At 29.3% G+C, this 22,510-nt stretch overlaps 2 protein-coding genes and 1 pseudogene across 2 annotated transcripts; 1 reads left to right on the top strand and 2 right to left on the bottom strand.

Annotated features, from left to right (window-relative positions):
• The first annotated feature begins 245 nt into the window (after positions 1-245).
• Positions 246-5,059, top strand: LOC130976519 (mannan endo-1,4-beta-mannosidase 6-like). Its single transcript, XM_057901397.1, has 5 exons — positions 246-793; positions 1,743-2,022; positions 2,696-2,890; positions 3,443-3,777; positions 4,491-5,059. The coding sequence occupies exons 1-5, from the start codon at positions 636-638 to the stop codon at positions 4,915-4,917; spliced, it is 1,395 nt and encodes a 464-aa protein (XP_057757380.1). The 5' UTR covers positions 246-635; the 3' UTR covers positions 4,918-5,059.
• An 826-nt stretch (positions 5,060-5,885) lies between these two features.
• LOC130975511 (serine/threonine-protein kinase STN8, chloroplastic-like) lies at positions 5,886-8,602 on the bottom strand (annotated as a pseudogene).
• Positions 8,603-9,446: 844 nt separating this feature from the next.
• Positions 9,447-13,616, bottom strand: LOC130976068 (serine/threonine-protein kinase AtPK2/AtPK19-like). The gene is made up of 7 exons (XM_057900814.1): positions 13,501-13,616; positions 11,833-12,803; positions 11,416-11,498; positions 11,205-11,325; positions 10,947-11,120; positions 10,649-10,756; positions 9,447-10,014 (listed from the first exon to the last, which is right to left on the bottom strand). Exons 2-7 carry the CDS (start codon positions 12,517-12,519, stop codon positions 9,715-9,717), a joined length of 1,473 nt encoding a protein of 490 aa, XP_057756797.1. The 5' UTR covers positions 12,520-12,803; positions 13,501-13,616; the 3' UTR covers positions 9,447-9,714.
• Between the last annotated feature and the right edge of the window lie 8,894 nt (positions 13,617-22,510).

The following is a 22,510-nucleotide window of genomic DNA, read 5'->3' as shown; positions in this document are numbered from 1 at the left end:
GATATGGTTCTTTTCCAGATTCTACGTTAATGTGAAATGTTTATGTATCGGGATGTTTTTTTTTTCTATTTTTAATTCGAACTTTTAGTTTGATTTTAAAAGAATGTTAATTATGAATTGTTTGTATCTTCTGAATCGGATATTGGAACCAGACCTGTTCATACATTTGTGATTCAGTGTATTTGCTGATTATTCACACTTGTTTTTGTTCCATTTGGAAGCCAAATCGAATTGAATATTACAGTTTGAATTTTCTAACAAGTGTGATTGTAATGACATTGATTGTGCTAGCCCATGTTAATATATTCAGATTATATCATTCGTACAATAGTAATTCGAGCTAGTTGCAAATTTAGAAAGCTTCTTTGTATCGAATAGTTTGGTATATTGGAACCCACTATAGCATCTATTTTAGGGGGGATCCATCAAGTTAAATTTCTGCAACTTTACTTCTACCCTTCATTTGTCTATACATTTTGCTCAATAATGTAGTTAAACTTTGCTTTAAAGCTAGAGTTAAAAACATGATCTCCACTTGTACACTACTCATGTCTATTAAACTATTAAGATATTCGCATATATAATGTAGTGCAAAAAGAGCACGAGTATTGTGGCTACCTAGGCAACCAATCACAATGAAGAGATTGCAACTAGGCACAATTTCTTTGGTCCTTCTTCTGATTATTCTTACAAAATCTTCAACTACCAATGCAGTAGAAGATGACAGTGTTAAGAATGAAGAATCTGACAAGGAAGAGCAAAATCATGTTCCAAATTCTACCTCAAGTTATGGGTATGAATTAGAAATTAATTATTTTCTATCAAATTAATCTTATGATGAATTGTTTTTCTTTTGGAGAAAGATGCCAAACTAAAAGGAAGATAATTTTTATTAATTACTTCCTTTTATATTATGGTGTATGGTATCTGTTATTACGGTAGTTATACTGGTTATGTAATTTTAATAATATTTTTATTTAAAAAATTTATTAAAATTAAAATAATTTTTTAATTATGTGATAATTTTTTTATTTTAAAAAATAAAATAAAAATTATTATTAAAATATAAAACAGTATGATTTTAATTTTAATATTTTTTTAAATATTACTAAAATGATGTAACTACTATATGACTATTATAATAATAGTCATCTTAGGTTCCACTCTATATTATCAACGAAAATGTTTAATAATAAAAAAGAATTAGTCAAAAATAGTTAGTTATTTAAATTCTGGCTTTTTTTTTTCATCCTAACATTACCGATATTATAATATTGGAGTTCCCTACCTACGTATACTAGAAATAAGGTAATCCTTAAAATGTCACTCACATACAATGATCCATTATTAGTGCATGACTCTTCAAGAAAATGACACATAATACCATAGTGCCCATAATAGCAAGGAGGTTAGCACAAGTGGTAATAACAACTTTGTAACATATCTCTAAGATGTAAATTCAATAAATCTTCATTCCTACAAGATTCTTTCAGTAAAAAGTTCATTTATAAACATTTTCCTGAGCGTTCATTGAGTCTGAAGTAGACATATCTTAACTTTGGTGAAATAATTTATGTCGAACTCATACCTTAAAAGATATTTCTTTATTGGAAAGAGTAGTGACCATAGTGGCTAATTATGCTACAATTACTCTAGAATTTTCTATTGTTGTTTCTAACATGTTAATTAATAATTAACTATTACATATGTATATTGAATAATTTGTACTATTAATAATTAAGGATTGAAATGGTGGGGGAGATGGAAGAAGATGAATGGGAAATGGTGCAAAAGAGAGGGAACCAATTTGTGGTGAATGAGAAACCATTTTACATAAATGGATTCAACACATACTGGCTGATGGTGTTTGCTGTGGATGAGTCAACAAGAGGGAAGGTCACTGAGGTGTTCCAACAAGCTTCCTCAGTTGGCATGACCGTTTGTAGGACTTGGGCCTTCAATGATGCCCAATGGAGGGCCCTACAAAAATCTCCATCCGTTTATGATGAAGATGTCTTCAAGGTGCATCCTCCTTAATTAATTAAGGTGGTTACTTTAATAAAGATATTTTTATGTAAAGATGATATTATAAATTGTTAGATGTGTTTAATTGAATATTATTTGATTGACCCATCTAAATGTTTAGAATGTCATCTTTATATGAAAAATATTTAGTTAAAGTAGTTATTTTTATAAAGACATCTTTATGTGAAGATAATATTATAAAGTATGAACGGTTAAATATATTTGATAAAACATATTTGACTAATCTATTTAACTATTTGCAATATCATCTTTATATAAAGATGTCTTCGTAAAAATAATTAATATTAATTAATTATCATATTCTTTTAACTAGTGAACCAATGAGAAATAATGTTCTTTTTTTTTTCTGAGGTATAATATTTATGATAAAGATGTCTTCAAGAAACATGTTCTTTAATTAATTAAGGTGATAAATTTTACAAAACATTTTCACGTGAAGATAATATAATAAACTATTAAATAGGTTTGATTGAATATATTTGACTGAACTATCTAATCATTTGTAATGTTGTATCTTCACATGAATATTATTTCATAGAAAAAAACACTATTGATTAGTTACCATATTCTTTTGTCTAGTGAGCCAATGGGAAATTATGTTTCTTTTTTTTTTGTTTGTTACAATGTTCCATTTCTAATGGAATCAAAGGCACTGGATTTTGTGGTAAGTGAAGCAAAGAAATACAAGATCAGGTTGATATTATCACTGGCAAACAATTGGGAAGCATATGGTGGAAAAGCACAGTATGTGAAATGGGGAAAAGATGCTGGCCTCAATGTCTCTTCTGATGACGACTTCTTCTCACATCCAACTCTTAGAACCTACTACAAGAACCATGTTAAGGCAAGTTCTATTCCTCTAATTAATAATAAAGTACCATTTAGTCTTTTAACATTTAACATAGATAAATTTTATTAGTATTATTTAAAATGTCTTATTTTATTTTAATTTTCTAATCAAATGTTGATGATGAATGTATATATAATGTTACTTAGCAAATACTCCCACTAGAATTCAAAAGAATTGTGAATAATACATAGTAATAATATTTATTTATTTACTAAAGATAGAGAGACTCGAACGCACAATCTTTTAAGTGAGTATAGAAAGATTGTATCATTTGAACTATAACTCAATTGGCTAGTAATAATATTTATTTGTCATTATTATATTATTAAATTTGATCTCACCATATTAAATTATTATAAAAATGATTTTATTTTTATATTATATATATTTTGATCCTATTGTAAAATTTTTTAAAATTTGTCAATGTAAATGCTGACGTGATAACTTAAAATATTATCTTTTTAAGTTTTAACCTTATTAGTTATTACATTAACATTTAAGGAAACAATGCAACGTTAGAATTAATAATTTTAAATGTTTCTATAGACGGTGTTGAATAGAGTGAACACATTGTCAAATATAACATACAAGGAAGATCCAACCATATTTGCATGGGAATTGATGAATGAACCTCGATGCACCTCAGATCCAACTGGTGATAAGCTTCAGGATTGGATACAAGAAATGGCATTCCATGTGAAGAAGATTGATCCAAAGCACCTAGTAGAAATTGGAGTTGAAGGATTTTATGGGCCCTCAACCCCTCACAGAACTCAGTTCAATCCAAATTCATATGCAACACAAGTTGGAACTGATTTCATTAGGAACCACCAGGTTCTTGGTGTTGACTTTGCTTCTGCTCACATATATGCTGATTCTTGGTATGTCATCTCCCAATTTGCTCTGCAAAACATTTTCTGAATCATGATTATATTTTAGTCTTGATTTTTTTTTACTAACCGTTAGTTATTCTAAATCTTTAAATTACAAGACAAATCAATCTCTTTGTAAATTTTAGAAGTTTAAAGTGAATACAAAAATATGATCTAAAATTAATATATAAAATATAAAAAATATTTAATTTAAATGAGAGGCATATTTTAAAACTTATTATTAAAATATCACTATTTTTAAATTATTTACTCATATGACACTGTTTTATCATGATAACAACTATTTTTTTCGTGTGATGATTGAGAGACGTTAAATTAGTATGTACCTCTTGTGAAATCGCCAAACCAACTAGTGCATCTACTTAGGAAGATGCTGACGTCAATGCTCTAGTTGGTTTAGCTATTTTATTGAGAAAGGCAAAGTCAACGTACAAGAAAAACTAGCAGTCACCATATCAAAACAGTAATATTTGAATAAATAATTTGAAAAAAAAATAATATTTTGATAATAAATATTAGAAAGACAACAGATTGGTAAAAAAACCGTTATTTTTATGTCAAAATATTTATCTTTGTGTTTATATATTTATATAGGTAATAAGAGAAGGTATTCTTTTTCAGTATTCCTTTTTTTATATATATAAAACCATTAATAGTATATCTTGTAATAACTCCTTAATTATGAATTACAAAAATTGAAGGATCTCACAGCAAATTTCCGAAAGCCATCTGGAATTCATAGCATCATGGATGCAATCCCACATAGAAGACGCAGAAAAGCATCTGGGAATGCCAATAATCTTTGCAGAATTCGGTGTATCATCAAAGGACCCTGGCTACAATGCAACATACAGAGACAACCTTATAACAAGTGTGTACAAAACAATCTTAAACTCCACAAAGAAAGGAGGAAGTGGCAGCGGAACACTCTTGTGGCAGGTGTTTCCTGAAGGAACTGATAACATGGATGATGGCTATGCTATTGTGCTCTCTAAGTCTCCTTCTACTTCTGCTGTTGTGTCACTTCAGTCCTCAAGGCTTGCTTTGTTCAATTCAATGTGTTCTTCTAAATTCCAGTGGAGTTGTAAGAAGAAGAAAGTCATCTATGATCCTCATGATGAATTCTAGATTCTGATCCATGTATTAATATGTCTCATACAATATATTTCACTGTATCAAATTAAAACAAGAATAAATAATTTATATGTACATTTGTATATATCATGTGGTATTTAATGAATTAAATAATGTAACACTATGTTTGCATGCATTGGAGCACTCCAAGAGAATCTTATGTAAAAATATTGTATTGATTTATGGTTTATATTTATAGAAAAAAATATTATCATACTAAAAATTATTTTATATTTTAACATATATTTTATGTGGATGGTTAATTTTTTATGTACAATTAGTATAGTAAATTTATTAAATACGACCTGAATCTCACTTACATTGAATGGAATATTCTTTTATACTTTTTTATCGATTTAATTGTTGATAATAATTGTTTATCATTACTATCATTTGTTCCAAATTTTATAAAACTTGAACATCATCATTATTCTAACAAATATTATGTAAATTTTAAACTTTTTTATTATCTATTAAATGAACTAATACTCATATTATCCTAGAGTTACATTTACGATTCAATTTGATCTCCGAAATTTTAATTTATTCAATTTGGTTCTCCAACTTCATATCCATGAACCTAAGATAGATTGATGACGGCCAAGTTAAACTGCCTAATAGCTACTTGATATAATAATTGAAATTTTTTACTTCAATTTACTCCCTAAGAAGCCTTTAAAACCTTAAGTGAAATTAGCATTAAAAATTTAAAGGCTTTAATTTACAAACATGAAGAAGAGTTTTCATATTCAAATTTAATTAGTAATTAATTCAGCTTATAATAACCCTGAATACAATTAGCATCCAACAAGGATAACAACAATAGGAAGGAAAATATGGAATTCAGCTAAACTCTACAAAATTCAGAAATATATGAATCATATTTCCTTAAAAATAAAGGAATAAAAAACAAAATTATTTGATAAATATACTACTTACAATAATTGACAATGCTAATCAAATCACTTTATGCTCAAGCTTAATTTTGAAAGGACTAAAGCTGCCTGATCACCACCAAGAAGAAAATAAGGATGCCTCAAAGTATCCGCTCGCCGGGGAATCCCTCTTTGAGATAAGCTTGGTTGCTAAGTCCCAACCTCTACCAGAATCCCCGTCAAGGATTCGAAAATCAAACCGGCTACGAGTAAAGCTCCGACATTTCTTCAGGTCGAATTCACAGTTCCTTAATTCCAACTTGAAATTCTTCAGAGCAGATTTAGACCTTAAGGTTGGTATTGCCATTTGCAAGAGTATAATCCCAGCAGAATACATGTCAAATAGATCAGGACTTTTTAACTGCAATAGTAATCATCATCATCATAGAGGTTCATCTTAGCACCTTTCATGTGTATCTAGAAACAGTAGGTAAAGGAAAAAGCACAATGCATGCATATTTTAAACTGTATTAAGTAAATGGTGCTAGAATTTTAAAATTATAGCTTATTCAAAAACTATAGGAAAATGAGGAATTTAGACTTAGTGTGGTTTACAATCCTAGTGAAAATATTTCTAGTATAGCAACATTAACCAAAGAAGTTAATTGAGTCCATGTACTGTTAATAAACTCATTAACATTGTAGTTGTTAGAAACAAGAAAGGTGAAATAGAGGAAAAGGTTTTATCCTGAATTCTATAGAATACGATATAATGTACAAATATACAAAGTATTTATAGGTACAGAACAAATCAAAATAATAAATTCATAATATCCTATAATTAACAACAAAAGTGATATGTACACACTAAAATTCAATTACCATATATTTATGTATAAAGATGTGTTTTCAACACATTTTCAATTTGTATCTTGTATTCTAACATGTATCTTATACGTGTGGTTAATTTTTTTATGTAAGGTTGTATGGTTGAATTAACAACAGTATCATACTAATAAGTACAGAGATATGCTAATGATTCTAATACTTTGTATGATTCTTTAAACATATCTCTTCCGACAAACTTCTTTAGTTAATAATTTTTGTGTAAACACAGATTTAACACATCATTTTTAGACACACTTAGATAAAAGTTGTCATGGTTCACTTTGTTTGTCATATTACCTATAAAATGAAGTGTTAAATTTGTGTCTATGCAAAACTTTATGCTAATTTTATATGATTATTGAACCTACTATAATGTTTTGTTTCAAAATTCAAACCCCTACAGAAGGACCTTAAAAAATTTGAAGTGCATAAATAGGACAAAGCAACAAAACCTGCCACAATATTGGTGAACGAAAAGCTGCAATTGGCTCTGGAGGAAGACTAGTTGTTTCTATACCACCAAGTTGGCAGGCTTTATATCCCTGTGAACAGTGCCTGTGTCATGAATCTTCTTAAGCGAAGTAATCATTTGGCGCATTATTTGCTTGATGATCAAGGCATCTCTTTTCGACGAGTCTATCCCTTGCAAGACTCGTCAAAACATGACAGATTCTAAGTTTGAAGGAAAGTTTCGATCCGTCATGTAGTCAGCAAGAGAACGGCCACCCTGTGACATCATAACCCTGCAATTAGTGTATAGAATAGTTGGTACCTAAGTTGCATGAATACAGGTACAGGGTACAAAAAATTTCGAAAAAAATAGTATATATATATATGTAAATTTCACAAATAAACTGCATTAGCCTATAGTCAAAGATCAAAATACTGTTAGTTTTTATAGTTTTCTCAAATTGTGATTAGATCTCTGCATTTTAAAAATTTTTAAATGAGTCCTTACATCAGTTTTAGATTTGTAATTAGATCATTTTTAACAATAAACGTTGCAAAATCATTTTCATCCATCTCACACCACGGTTAAGTTAAATGTTTTTAGAACGACAAGAATGTGATTACAAATTTAAAATCGATTTAGGGACCTAATTAAAAACCTTTAAAGTGTAGCGACTCAATTTCAAATTTGGTAAAACTAAATAGATTAACAGCAAAATTTTAACCTTTATCAAGCAGAAACATAAATAAGAGCACCTCAAATTTCCAAACAAGCCATTTTCCACCTTTTGTGAAAAGTGAATTGCTTTTATCAGCAACAAAACTTCCAAGAAACCTAGCACACGTTTCTGGAGCTGCTCTGGAGAGTCTGTAATTGAACCACTCCTCCCATTCACCAAATTCTTCTTCTCCTTCAATTCCAACTTTCACCTGCATACACACCATAGACGGAATCGGCTACAGGAATCAAACTATACCAGAGTACTCTATCAAAACTAGGGATACCTTTTTAAGAATGACTTTGTCCTTAGATTTTGTATCCAACTTTGTTATCACATTCCTCCCCTTATTGCCACTCTTCTTTATCCTCTCTTGTTCTACATTATTTACATTCCTTGGGACCAAAACATCTGAATAAGCAACACCAAATGACCCTTCTCCTAATTTATCTCCAATCACAAGATCACTCCTTTGGAGACTTCTCCTTCCAAATAAACTATCCAAAACTATTTGAATTGGAGCCATAAGATATGCATCAATGGCTCCAACAAGAAGACAAGGCCTTGCAGTTAAGTAAATCCCTGACAAACAAGCAAAAGCAAGAAACCCCCCATTTTTGTAAACCTAATAAGTCTTCAGTTACATTCTGGAACTTTCCTAGTGTTGTCCAACTCCAACAATAACTCTTTTGGGATGATGTTATCCAAGAATGCATTGCACTTTATGGAGTTAATGTAGTTACTCATGAAACGCTGTCTTAAGAAGGAAATTGTATATGGGGTGGTGGATTTCAGAGGAGAAAAACATATTGTGATGATTGTGATGAAGTGTAGTTGAAGTTGTGCTGATAAGAGAAACCATGATATGTTGTTACTTGTTACATACAATGACTTTGGTTTTATTTTCTTTTATATAAATAATAAATAAATACATTAATGTCAGCATTCAGCAGAGACAGCACTTTTGCCACCTGTTCATCCTTACTTTATCCACATGTTCTATGTATTTTTCTTGGTTCAAAATTACATAAAACTTCATCCAAGAAATCATAAGTCCAAACAATTTGGTTGTTCAAAATATTTAATAAAAAAATAAGTAAATAGATAATGGAAACTGAGTGTTTCTCATAACCCCTTTATTCTTTTTGTTGTTTTGAGTATTCAATTTTGACGGGTATTAGTATTTTTTATTTATCAAATAAAAAAATATAAAATGCAAATTGCTAAATTTAATTTCATATAAGAGCATAAACTCTGAAAATAGTTCGGACTAATTATTTTTAAAAGATTTAGATAATTTTTAGAGTAGAATAATAAATAAATTTTTGAAAATTTATATTTTGAATAAATTAATCTCTAAAAAAAATACCAAAAAAATCTTTTAAGATAACAAACATCAACAAAATACTTCAAATTGTGTAAATTTTAAAATTTGTTTATCACTTTACTCTAACTTTTACATTGGCATAGATGATTAAAGATTAAATAAACTCTTTATCATTATATATGATAAAATTTAATGACATCTAATCCATATATCTGAAGCCCCTTAATGAAATAAGACTTTGTTGTTGTTGAATAAAACAAAGGATACAAAATTAAACAATTTTATTTTCTGCATAACACAAATTATAAGTCAACTCAACACAAATGAGCCACAATTCACACAAATAACATAACCTAGAAAGTTCACACAACTCCTAAAAGCCAAAATAGAAACCTAAGAAAAAGTTTCTGTTGGCAATTTATGTGCCAGTGTAACACCTTAACCCAACCAAATAAAAAAATTACTAAAAATACCAAAGAAAAAAAAAAGGTGTGGATTTAAGAGCCAAGACCAATTGCAAGCTACAGCAATTTTAACAAGCAGGGCTATTCCTTTGAAGGAAGGAGGCTGCAGGCCTCACATAAGAGAAGTCTTTGAAGGGGTTGGCACCATTCGGGCTGGCAGCTGGTGAATCGACCACAGGCATATCAGTCCATCGCTTCTCAAAGTTCGCAACACAATGCTTCCCGGCTACATCCGGCCTAAAATTCGGCTGGATTTCTCTTGCTTCCAACTTCCTCCAGTTGATTTGTTTAAACCACTTGTGGCCTTTAATCTCCACTATCCCCTTAGGTCCACAACCTAAGCGCTTTCCCACCTCCTTCTGTAGAAGCTGTAACAGACACAAATTATCTTTATCTCAAAGTGAAGAACAAAGGTTTGAATACAACAGTAAGAAAGCAGAAAGCTCAACAAGAAAGGGGAGAAGGAAAGGAATCAAAGGTTCTAAGCAGATAAAAATGGATGCAAATAACATCTGAAATACTAATTTCAGTACAAGCTTAAAATGAAATTACAAAATAACCAACAATGTAAATTGATTTACTTACAGCATTGCGAGAATTACTATCTAAATTTTTTGAAAACAAATGCCAACGAACTTATAATTCAATTAACGAATTAGTATTATGTATCAAAAACAAAAACAGTTATTACCATGATAATGAAACAAAGAGTGGAACAGAAGGAACAATTTTTCTAACATGCATCTACAATTCCAAATTAGAAACAAACACGGACAGTGGATAAATCAGTGAACAGATTGTGATGGTATAATCATGAGATATTGAACCAGAACCAGAGGTCTCGGCACAGCTGCACTGCTGCTGCACCAGGAGAACATTGGAACAGGTCAAACCATCAGAAGTACCTGCTTTATTCATCATCTTTTCACACTGGGACACTATTTTACACAAATATGAATATATGTATTAGATACAGTACGGTAAGTAAATATGATAAATTACCCCTTTCAACAGAGAATGCGCCTCACTAGACAAAAATGCTGGCAGCTTAATCTTGTCTTTAATTATCTTCTGCTGAATTTTCTCACGGTTCCCACCACAAAAAGGTGGCTGCGGAGGAGAAATGACAAAAAACAAAAACTTAGCAACTACAAAAAAAAATGGCAGTTATGACCATTTAGATTAAAACTATTTATTACTTATATAATCACGCTTACACATAGTAATTTGTATCATTGAATAACAGTATGTAGATCCAAATGAACAGCAAAGACAAATTTACAAGAAACAAGATGCAAACCTTTCCAGTAAGCATCTCAAACAGAAGGATGCCTACACTCCACCAATCAGCAGCCTTATCATGGCCCTTGCCAAGAATAATTTCAGGTGCCATGTACTCTAATGTTCCACACATAGAATTTGATCTTGTACTATCCTCGAATTGCTTCGCTAAACCAAAATCAGTCAACATAACCTAGTAGACCAACAACTAAATCTCAGTACAGTTATTACACATAGAAAGCATGGTTGAATAAAATCATGAAGAAGGAAAAATTACGTGGCCATCAGCATCCAGCAAGATATTTTCAGGTTTTAGATCCCTGTGCATTATTCCATTCGAATGGAGATGTGAAACTGCAGATACGATCTCGGCAGCATATATGCATGCTAGATCCTCTCTGGATATTCAAAGAACAATAGAACCCGAGTGTTATCCTGTGAACTAATGCAAGAAGCAGAAGAAAAAACCAACACTCGACCAAACTTACCTGAACAAGCCCTGGTGATAAAGTTGAAAGAAAAGATGCCCCCCATTCACGAAATCCAGCACAAGATACAATCTATATTTTGTCTGAAACAGAATAGAACACATCCATTTTCAATTTCTGAATGTTATTAAAGACAGTCTTATAATACAAGCCATTTAACAAAAGAAACCAATTTATGAGCAGAGAGCATGATTCCCGACGTAGTTATGATTAGAATTGCACATCAATGCCTCAAACTAACACTTTCTTCATTTAGATTTTGGCCTTTTGGGCAACATACACAATAACAAAAGGCACTAAAAGAAGACAGAATCTAAGAAAAGTACCATACCATTTTGATAAATTATGTCACTAGTGATATATCACCATGATAGCACAAAAGAAGCTACAACATTATCACAATTTGAAAATCAGTACCTGAAATGAGTATCTGAGTTGTACAACAAAAGGATGCTCTATTTGTGTCAAAATATCCCTCTCAGCTTTCATGTACTCAGCATGGTTCTTTTCCAGAATTTTGTCCTTCCTCATAACCTTCATAGCATATATTTCAGAAGTTCCCTTTTTCTTCACCTGATATACTTTTGCAAATGCTCCCTGCCCCACAACCTTCAAAATCTCAAAATCATCAAGGCTAACTCTGTGAATCTTCATGAGACTCCCGCCGTCTTGCAACGATTCCTCGGTGATAACATTGTGAAAGGAAGATTCTTTGACGTCTTTGACCTTCTCTCCAGTCACATCCTCCTCTAGGACCTCTAGTTCCAATGAATCTTCAGTTTCTTGTATGGTGAGCTTTCCAAGCTTCAGTGATTGGCTAACACAAGCAGAAGGGCCAACCAAAGAATGTGAACGAGTGTAAATGACTTCAGGCTCATTATAAACCAGCTCACTAGATTCTTCGAAATACTCTGCAGCAGCAGATTCAATATTATTTACTTCTACTGAGGGTGGAACTGTAACCGGACCAAAGACATCTGAGAAATCTAGTTCAATGTGATCTATGATTACGTTTTCAGGAAGACTTGTAGGAAAGAGCAACTGAGCCTGTTTAGGCTTATATGTGCCAGCCGTAGTCAAACCAGAAAGCTGAGAGGAAACCATTTCTTTGTCCCACTAATTAAAATGGGATCTAAATATGCTGATGGCCAAACTAATAAAGACTATAGATTAATCACTCCAAAGTTCCCCAAGAACCCAACCGCCGATTCTTTCCTGTCAACAGCCTGAATTAGGAGGAAATTGATGTATGCAAATGGCGTTCCCAAGAATTTTGGCAGCAAGGAGAGCAAAATCCAGCAGAAGAGGAGGCTGCTGTTGTTTCCCGAGTCACAGGAAACGAAGAATGCTCCAGTGGTTGTTGAACTCATGAAGATCCAATTCACAATCTGTTCAAACTCATCCAACAAAGAAAAGGAGGAATCAAAATCAGAGAGACATGGCATACACAAAAGCAACTTCCTTTGTTACCATAATGTAATCCCACAAAGTATAAACAAAGCACAACTTAAGCTGACAACAAAAATAGAAATCCAATAATATGGATCTCAACCACCAATCTTAAATAAATAGAATCATTTTAGACAAAAAAAAAAAATACCAACAACTACTAAAAAGGGTGAATAATTAAAAAATTATCAAACATGGATGCTTCCTAGTCCAAGAAAGTAATCCGTCATTGAACATCGGTATCAAAGATATGATAAAACGACAATCTATACTTCAATGGACATCAAGATCAAACTCATGACAAAATGTCAAAATTCCCAAAACACCAAACCACGGATCCAAAAGTCCCCAAAAAACCCAGAACTAGGGTCAAAACCCCAAAGGACAAAAGCACACAATTCACAAGCTACAAACATCAACTCATCATCTTCATATAAAGATAAACAAAAGCATTATCAAACAAGCCAACCCACCAGAACAAACAGAACTAAACAATTAATTAATTAATTAAACGCTACAAGCTAACCTACAAGACGGGATTTGAAAAATAATAAAAGATGATGGTTTGAAAGCAAAGGAAGACAAAAAATCGAAACTTTGGAAACGGATATAAGAAATTTGAGTTGGTTTTCTTACCTGAGAAGGTTGCGGGGGAAGGGAATTGGGGGAAAAAGGCGTTGTTTTCACAGAAAAATAGAGGAAAGGAAAAGAGGGATTCCGATTTCAATTAAACATGTGGAAGAGCACTCGCGTCGCCGCTTAAACATGTTAATTAGGTGCTACGTGGCTTCATGTGATTAGTTATTGGTGCCAATTGAGTGATTGACCAAGTGTATATTGGGTCCCACTTGTTTTCTTTCCTTTTTTTGTGTAATGGGTTTTTCTTTTCATGTTTTGTACTTGTTGGCATGTGAGGATGGGGAATATGCTTCCAAAATTTGGTTTCTCCACTTGCGTGTGCTAATTTTGCGGTGTTCATTTGGATTAGAGGAATTTCTTCTTTTATCTCCAAGCATATCTATACCAATATATAATGGGGATACGAAATTTTGGTATCTAATTCTTTCTTCCTATTTTACCCCTGTTCTCTCTCTATTAGAAACTAGCTTTATCCCACCACACGACAGAACTTAAAAACTGATTTCAATAAAAAAAATTGTTACTAGGTACTCAAATTTTTTTTATTTTATTCACTTTCAATAAAAAAAACTATTAATACGTACTCAATTTAAATACCGATTCATTTTCAATAACAAAATAACAGACGTCATAGTAACATAATTAATTGGTATTCTATAACAAAATTAATTAAATTAATATACACTTTTATGCTTATTATTTAACTTAAAAAAAATTACATATTACACAGCATTCCTTAATAAAAAAATACAAAAAGTTACTAGAATTTGGTATCCAATTTTTTTAGACTTCGTATATCCTTACATAATTTATTTCATAAAATAAATTTAGTGGACAAAATAATAATTTTTTTAATATTCCATCTTTATCATATAATATATAAATAATTAAAAAATTAAAATAAACAATGTATTCATAAAACTAATAATAACAAATAGAATAAAGAGAAAAAAAATTAACATATTGCTTATTTTTTACCATGTGTATTTTTAAATTTGAGTGATTAAATATATTTTACAAAGTAATAACTCTGAAATGAAATTAAATTTACTGTTCTAAATTATAAAAAGAAGTATTGAGTACTCCTTAACTAAAACTTTTATTATAAAAATTTATTACAAAAAAAATATATTTATGTTTCAAATTAATGTAGATGCTTGAGATAAAATATTAAAAATAAAAAATATGCATTTGCATTCTTATATTAAAAAAAATGAAGTCATTTATATATAAAAATACTACGTTATAAGATAATTACAAAAAGTTGTCAAACATAATAATTTTATTATCAAAATAGTATTTATATATTGTGTTAAATTAATGTAACATAATTATTTTTAATATACTTTAATTTAATTTTTTTTTGTTTTTATTTTAATTTATATTTTTATATTTTAAAATTTTGATAATAATATATATTTTTATAATTTTAAAATAAAACCAGGAAAAATCTGACCTAAATACAAACATAATGATAGAAGAAGAATACAAAAATATTGATATTTCATCTCATGTATTTAAATACATGGCATAAATAAAAATTAATCCTTCTTACTATAAAATTATTGTCCATTTAAAAATTTAACAAATGCCAAAATTTGATCACGATAAAATGGGTCATAATTTTATAAAAAATCTAAATATTATATTAAATATTACAAACAGTGATTGGATAAATAATTTTCAAATTTTAAAATTAAAAACATAGATAATGCTTTACATGTTTATATGAGTTACTGAATCAATTTTTATTGAATAACTATTTTAAATATTAATTATAAAAAAATGCTATTATATCAGCCAATGATAATAATCATGAGACACGTAACATTATTTATTATTAAAAAATATATTAATTTAATAATATTAAATATATAATAAATTTCTAATGTGAAATGTTAACATATAAACACATTAAATCTTAATACAGAAGATTAACAATCTTTTAAGATAATCTACAACATATTAAGTTTGTATTTTTTTTGTATAAGTGTAGGTCAAGATAATCTTAATATACTAATTCAATGTCTCAATCAATCTCTTATAATGAACCATTTACAAACAATGCTAAAAGTCATGCAAATATGAATAGTTAATACTCACTTACTTTACTTATATTTTTAATATTTTATCTTCATTGCATAATATTCATTAAAATATTTTTTGTATTGAATAAATTAAGAGGTTTGATATTGTACACTACTATATAAAATGCCTAATGTCAGACAAAATTATGAATTCTATAATAAAAAAAATAAAACAAATAATTAACAAATACTATAAATTTTAAATAGGCAATATATTCATAAGACTAATAATAACAGTAACTTTGTAATAAAATTTTGGTAACAACATATATCTTTTAAAATTAAATAGTAAAATTAGAAAAGATCTATCTTAAACACAAAACAACTACTATTAAAAAATAGTACAAAAATATGTTTTATTTTATCTCATGTATTTATTAATGTATTGTACAAATTATATGGATCCTTTTTATTATAGAATTTTTATCCAACTAAAAATTTAATAGATAGCAAAATTTGGTCATGGAAAAATGTGTTCTAATTTCTTAAAAAATATCAAAATACTATATTAAATATTACAAGTCAATAGGTAACTAAATTAAAAATTCTCAAATTAAAAACATAGATAACATTGTATATATTTTTATGAGTTACCGGACAAATTTTTATTAAATAACTAATTTAAGTACAAACTAAAAAAAATGCTACTACAAATATTATTTAATGGCAATAACTGTAATACACATAACATCATTTAGTGATGAAAAATAAATCTTAATTAAATTACAGTAACTAAATAATAAGCCTTTGATTATAAAAAAACTTATCAAATTGAAATTTAATAATGTATGGAATATAACATAAACACCAAAAAAAACAAAATAAAGTACGATGAATAAACTATTTTTTAAAAATATTTTCGCAATTTTAGCAGACAAAATCCTCATCATATCGTTATTTTGTCATAATAAATTTAAAAAATTAGGTTAAAAATATTATAAATTAATAGACGACATTCAAAATTTTTAAAGAAATACAATAGAAGCATTATCATTCTGAAAATACTTTTTGTAATTTTAGAATAGTTGAGAATAAAAATTTACTCTATCGAATATTTCACCTCATATATTACCTAGAATTTTAAACTATGACCATTTTATATTACCTATCTGTTGTGTGGTTTTATAATGTAACATTTTAAAGTGTCTTATAGTAATTTTAGTTTCAACAAAATATGATATAAATAAGATCACGTCAATATTAAAATAAAAAAATCTAATAAATTTAAAAAGTAAATAATATATTAACAAAAAAAATAAAATTAATTTCTTAAAAATAATAGAAAAGCGGCTGAACAGACACGTTAGTGCCTGTTGAACCGCTAGTTTAATGATAATGATAATGTCCAGCAACACGCATTATGCGTTTTTTGTACCATGAAAAAGGCCACGTAGACATGGCAATGGGTCCAGGGGCGGAGACATGCTCCCGTCGCTTAGACTATTTTTAGTAGAAAATTTATTTCGATTTTTATTTATGATTTATCTATCATAAAAAATAATTCAATAATTATTACCTCATAAATAATAAATAAAAACTTAAAATATTTTTCTTTTTTTATTAAAAAAATTAATTTTAATTTTTATTATGGTCTTATTTAATTAATTAATTAAAAAAATTAATATTAATATAATTATTAATTTTTTATAATAATATTTTTTAAATTTATAAATTTAAAAATAATTTACTATTAAAAAATATTTATATTAAAAATTATTTTGTAAAATATAAAAATTAAATTTATTATTTTATGTAAATAAATTTAATTAATTATAATTTAACAATATAAATAATATTTAATATTAATTTAATATAATTATTTATATTAATTATGATTTAAATAATTAATATGCATTATTAATTAAATAAAAAATAATTATTTAAATAATTATTTTTATTCTTTTTATTAGCCACATGTCAAAAAATTATTCAGAGGGCAAAGCGCCTCTTCAGAGGGCTTCACTTCTTCAATAGAAGAGAAAAACCTCACTTCTCATTCCATTTCAATACATGGTTTTCTGACACATACAATAATAGGACCTCCAAAATTTAGCCGTTGGAGTTGCTCTTATAATCTATTTTTGTCACGTTCCCGTGACAGATGACAAGGACCCTGTATCTGTCGAGAATTGGGGTCTCTACGAATATTTACGAATTTAAAAAAAAATCAAAATATTTAAAAAATAGAAAAATAAAAAACTAAAAGATAATTAACATTTAACATAGTTTAAATTCTAAACTTAGTATTATAATTTAATGTCCCCATTTTTCAGTAAAAATTTAAACTCTAAACCCTAAATTCAATTTCACAACAACAAAATTTATCTCTAAATCTAAATTTATCAATTAACAAAATTCAAATCCTAAACCTAAATCCAATTTCACATTAATAGAATTCAAACCATAGCAATTTCATCAATTAAAAATCAAAACATATATGTATAATCAGTGAGTGACGGCAGGGCAGAAGCGGATCAGAGACAAGGACGGTGAATCTTTGAGCAGGAAGCAGTGAGCGATGCAGTGAGAGGAAGAAGGTAAGCAGCAGTGGATTTCCTCTGATAACAATGAAGGATGGCTCTTCTCTGACGGCGACGAAGGCAGCTCTCCTATGAACAGTGACGATGAAGACAACTTTCCTCTAGACGGTGACGAAAACTGCGATGGTTCTCCTCAAGCACGCGGCGTGAAGACAGCTCTCCTGTCCTCTGGATGGCGACGAAGTGGCGACAGTTTTCTTCTCCTCAAGCGCGTGGCATGAAGACGGCTCTCCTCTCCTCTGGACGGCGACAAAGCGGCGATAGTTCTCTTTTCCTCAGACACGCGACGCAATGACTGCTATGGTGTCGGTGGCTTTGAGAGTGAGAAGAAGAAGCAATGTGAAGGGAGAGCACTGTGGTGAAGGGGGAAGAGGATGGCGGACAGCAATGAAAGAAAAGGGAGAGTGAATCTCCTCTGATAGAGTTTGTGGTGGGCTGTTGAGAAGAGGGAGAATGTGGTTGTTAGGATTTTGTGAATTGTGAAACTTATATGTATTAAGGACAGTTTGGTCATTTCTTTTACACGGTATTATACGGGTCTTCACGAGACGGGAATTTCTATCACTGTCTCCGTGCGTCCTATATATTATATAGGTCCCCATCTTCGATCTCCGCAGAAAAAAATTATCCCCAAATCCGTTTTTTAGCGGATAAATTTCTATGAATATCCACCTACCGAAAAAAATTACCATTCCTAAAAAAAGAAATTTTTTAATTTAAATTAAATAATATATTTTTAATATGCATAATTTGTGAAATATTTTCCATTTTAAATAATTATTTTATATTTTGGATATAAAAGTTAAAAAAATTATATTCAAATTTCAAGTATTCTACACTCGAGATGTGTCATATTTTTTAAAAATATCTTGGATGCACATGAGATTAATTATATTTATATAAATTGTATATCTTGGATACACCTGAGATCAATTATATTTATGTAAATTATACATATTTAAAACACTGTGCATTCAAAATAAGGCAATAAATTTTTTAAACTCAATACATGTGATATCTGTGTAAAAGTAAATTAGATATTTTGCATTTTAAATAGTTATGTAAAAAAAATCACCTATATAAAAGTTTGAACCTCAAAAATCATTATAATTCATCCAACACACTACATTCTCTTTTTTTTTAATTCACATATATGACTATTAATGAGTTTTTCTTTATGATTATTTACTCAAATGCAGTCATAAAAAATTGTGAAGAAAGAATGATATTTTAGTGTAATTCTCCTGTAATATTGTGCATATTTGTCGACTTTATTCTCTATATACGCTGAAAAATGTCATTTTGATCAATATAGAGACAATAGGTTCCAAAGAAGTTATAAGAGTCAGTTATAAATTCTTATAGCATTGTTGAATGGAGGGTTTCAAACCAAGATATTTTAGGTCGAAGTTGATGACCATGTGAGAGTAATGTTTGAGGTGCATGTGAGGTTAATATGATGCCACAACAACATGTGATAGAATGGTATATTGTAGTTCATGATGTAGGTGGTGGTGGTGGTGGTGGTCGTGGGCATTTCTCTTCGATCCCACAGGCAGTCTTGGTAGTAGCGACATTTATTCACCATGTTAAACTGAGTGATCACATAGGAAAAGAGGAGAGGGAGTCTCATTCAGCTTACGTTGTTGAAACCAGGTCATCTAACGAGAATAATTTCTTTGATGAGTATATGCCGAAGACTCTAGCTGGTGGGGATGCTCGGTTTCTTCTTCCTCCGCCTTTAGCTATAGTGAGGTTGACGCCTATCATCGAACATGACCTCAACCCGCTGTCACGTGGGATGGCTATGAAATTGTAAAAAATCTCTAGTGCACCTCCCAATCAGCTTATCACCTATTCACAAACTAAGATGGTACGCCATATTTTGGAGTGTAATATGCACTCACCACATAAAAGGTAAAAATTATGGGTTTCGAACCTCCACTATTTAACAAAAATAGAGAATAAATAATTATCTAACATCAAATTCCTTAACTCAATTGTGTAGCTGAACTCGATCTCCCTAATATAAAGTAGCAGGATGTTAGACAATAGAATCGACACGCTTACACAATGTAGTAAGAACATCCGAAGTGTCTGTAAGAAGACGTTTGATTAATTTTTTTCATTACGTATTACATTACTCAAAATTACTAAATTAAAAAAATTCACTTCATATAATTTATAAATATAATCAGATAAAATAATTAATTTAGCCGTCCTTGACAAAAAAAATTAATTTAATGGTATTTTGTAATAAATAATTAATTATATTCTAATGTTGTCTTCTAAATAATTTAATCTACTAGTCTCATAAATAAATTTATTAACAGATTTTATTTAATGTACAATAAAATATAATTGGATACATTTATCCGTTTATAAAAAAATTTAATTTAACCGTCTTGTAAACAATATTTCAAAAGTATTTTAATATGTCTTTTAACTAATTAAATCAAAATATTCTAAAATATCTTTTAAACAAATTTATTTAACATTATACATCATAAAATATAACTACATCTAGCTAAACAATTTAATAATTTCTACATAATATATATAAAAAAAGAAACCAATCTTAAAACCTAATGCTCTAACTATGTGCCACATCACATTTAAAAGGTTGATGTTTCCAAAATGCATGTATTGTTGGCCCATCATATGCTTCCAAAATTTGAGAGAATTTTAAAAATGTGCAAAAAAAAAAAAAAAAACTCCAAACCTTCGAAATGACAGAGACATCTCAGCTGCACCCTATATATAAGTACACACGTGCGAATCTCGGGTGCAATGGATAGAGAAACTCTTTCTCATATCTCAAATGCTCATCACCTGGGTATGCTTTTAATATATATCCTAGATGCACCTGAGATCTTATCAACAACATTTCTATCACAACCCAAAATGAGCTATGATTGAGATACAGGACAACCTTTCCTTGAAGATGATTGGTCATGCTAGACAAAGAGGTAGGTTGTATATCTTCAATACAGATGCAACTTATGTCAACTTAGGAGCAAATAATGCAAGAACTAGTCAACACCAGCAATTCAGTTAGTGTTGCTGCTATCACAGACACTATAGATCATGAAACTTGGCATTGTAGGTTAAGACATGTCTCAATTGATAGGTTACAACAAATGAAAAAGAGTTATCCTTTTATTGTATGTCCATTAAAAGATGAACCTTGTGAACCATGTCATTATGCAAAACAAAAAAGATTGCCTTTCCGAACTGCAGCGCCCAGTCTCCTTTGCGCGCCTCTACCGTCACTGGCAGCAACTGCTCCGTCCATCAGCATCGTCCCGAACTGCAGGTCGTGGAAGTGACGGATATGACTGAGCTAGAAACTGATGAGACAGAACGTGGTCATATTGTTGTATTGGATTTAGTTTACCATTCACTAAATTCATGTATGCTTGGAGTTGTTGCAGTTAGATATAAGTTATTAAGTTATAATAGACAAAAAGTGAATATATGATTAAGGAGAAATTTAACTCGAAAAGTGTTATAAGCTGTGGTGAATGACGAATATTGAAGATGTTCATTTCACTATATTGACAGAAGGTTATTTTTATTCATATGTGGATGGTTATTTACGCAATCACAAGTTAAATATATGAAATGCTCAATTTACTAGATGTGCAGATGGTTGTTTTAATTAGTAATTAGATGATGTATGTTGAAACTAGCAAGCTATAAACTGGTTCCGATCCACTAACATAAAGTAAATTACAAATTTAAAAAATTAAGATCGAAATTATGAAAAGAACATGCAGAAACTCACCAACAAACTGTTGGCATGAACATCGAATTACAATCAAATCCGAATTCATCCGGTACTCTCTATTATTTATAGAAATGTTTATTGGACTGGATAATTCAATTTCTTTTATCGTTCCTACTTATATTCCGATATTTATATAATAATTAATATACATAATTATACGAAATCAATATTAAATATTTTTGTCAATGTTAGGTTAAATTATAATTAATTAAAATTATTTGCGTAAGAAAATTAATTTAATTTTTAGCACTTACAAAATAATCTAACAATTTTTTTCTATATTAAATAATTTTATAATTTAGTATAATGTAGAATTATATATTGTGTATTATTTTTTATATATTATCTTTTTAACATTAAATTGGTTTAACAGTAAATTATTTATAAAGTTTAGCCAAACTGGTACTAAGTATTAAAGTTATTAATACTTAATGAGATAATTAAATTTTCATTTAATTATCAACTAATTAAGTAGTATAATGAAATTAATTACGACTATTTTTTGATATCATTTACGTGTTATTTTGTATTTTTATAATAAATAAAATTTAACAATATCATTATTATTAAATGTTAAGTTTAAGAAAATA

Source organism: Arachis stenosperma, chromosome 4, assembly GCF_014773155.1.
Source record: "Arachis stenosperma cultivar V10309 chromosome 4, arast.V10309.gnm1.PFL2, whole genome shotgun sequence".
In the NCBI taxonomy this organism is placed as follows: domain Eukaryota; kingdom Viridiplantae; phylum Streptophyta; class Magnoliopsida; order Fabales; family Fabaceae; genus Arachis; species Arachis stenosperma.
Note: the sequence above shows the minus strand (reverse complement) of the source record. Positions and strands in the feature narration are given on the sequence as shown.

Bases quoted from the DNA above. Each gene is read 5' to 3' on its own strand.
- LOC130976519 (XM_057901397.1), top strand. From the start codon at position 636: ATGAAGAGATTGCAACTAGGCACAATTTCTTTGGTCCTTCTTCTGATT. The intron at 2,023-2,695 runs GTGCATCCTCCT...ATGGAATCAAAG, and splicing joins ATGATGAAGATGTCTTCAAG to GCACTGGATTTTGTGGTAAG. The intron at 3,778-4,490 runs GTATGTCATCTC...CAAAAATTGAAG, and splicing joins CACATATATGCTGATTCTTG to GATCTCACAGCAAATTTCCG.
- LOC130976068 (XM_057900814.1), bottom strand. From the start codon at position 12,519: ATGGTTTCCTCTCAGCTTTCTGGTTTGACTACGGCTGGCACATATAAG. The intron at 11,326-11,415 runs GTAAGTTTGGTC...TTGAATATCCAG, and splicing joins TATCACCAGGGCTTGTTCAG to AGAGGATCTAGCATGCATAT. The intron at 10,015-10,648 runs GTAATTTATCAT...TGTCTGTTACAG, and splicing joins CGCATTCTCTGTTGAAAGGG to CTTCTACAGAAGGAGGTGGG.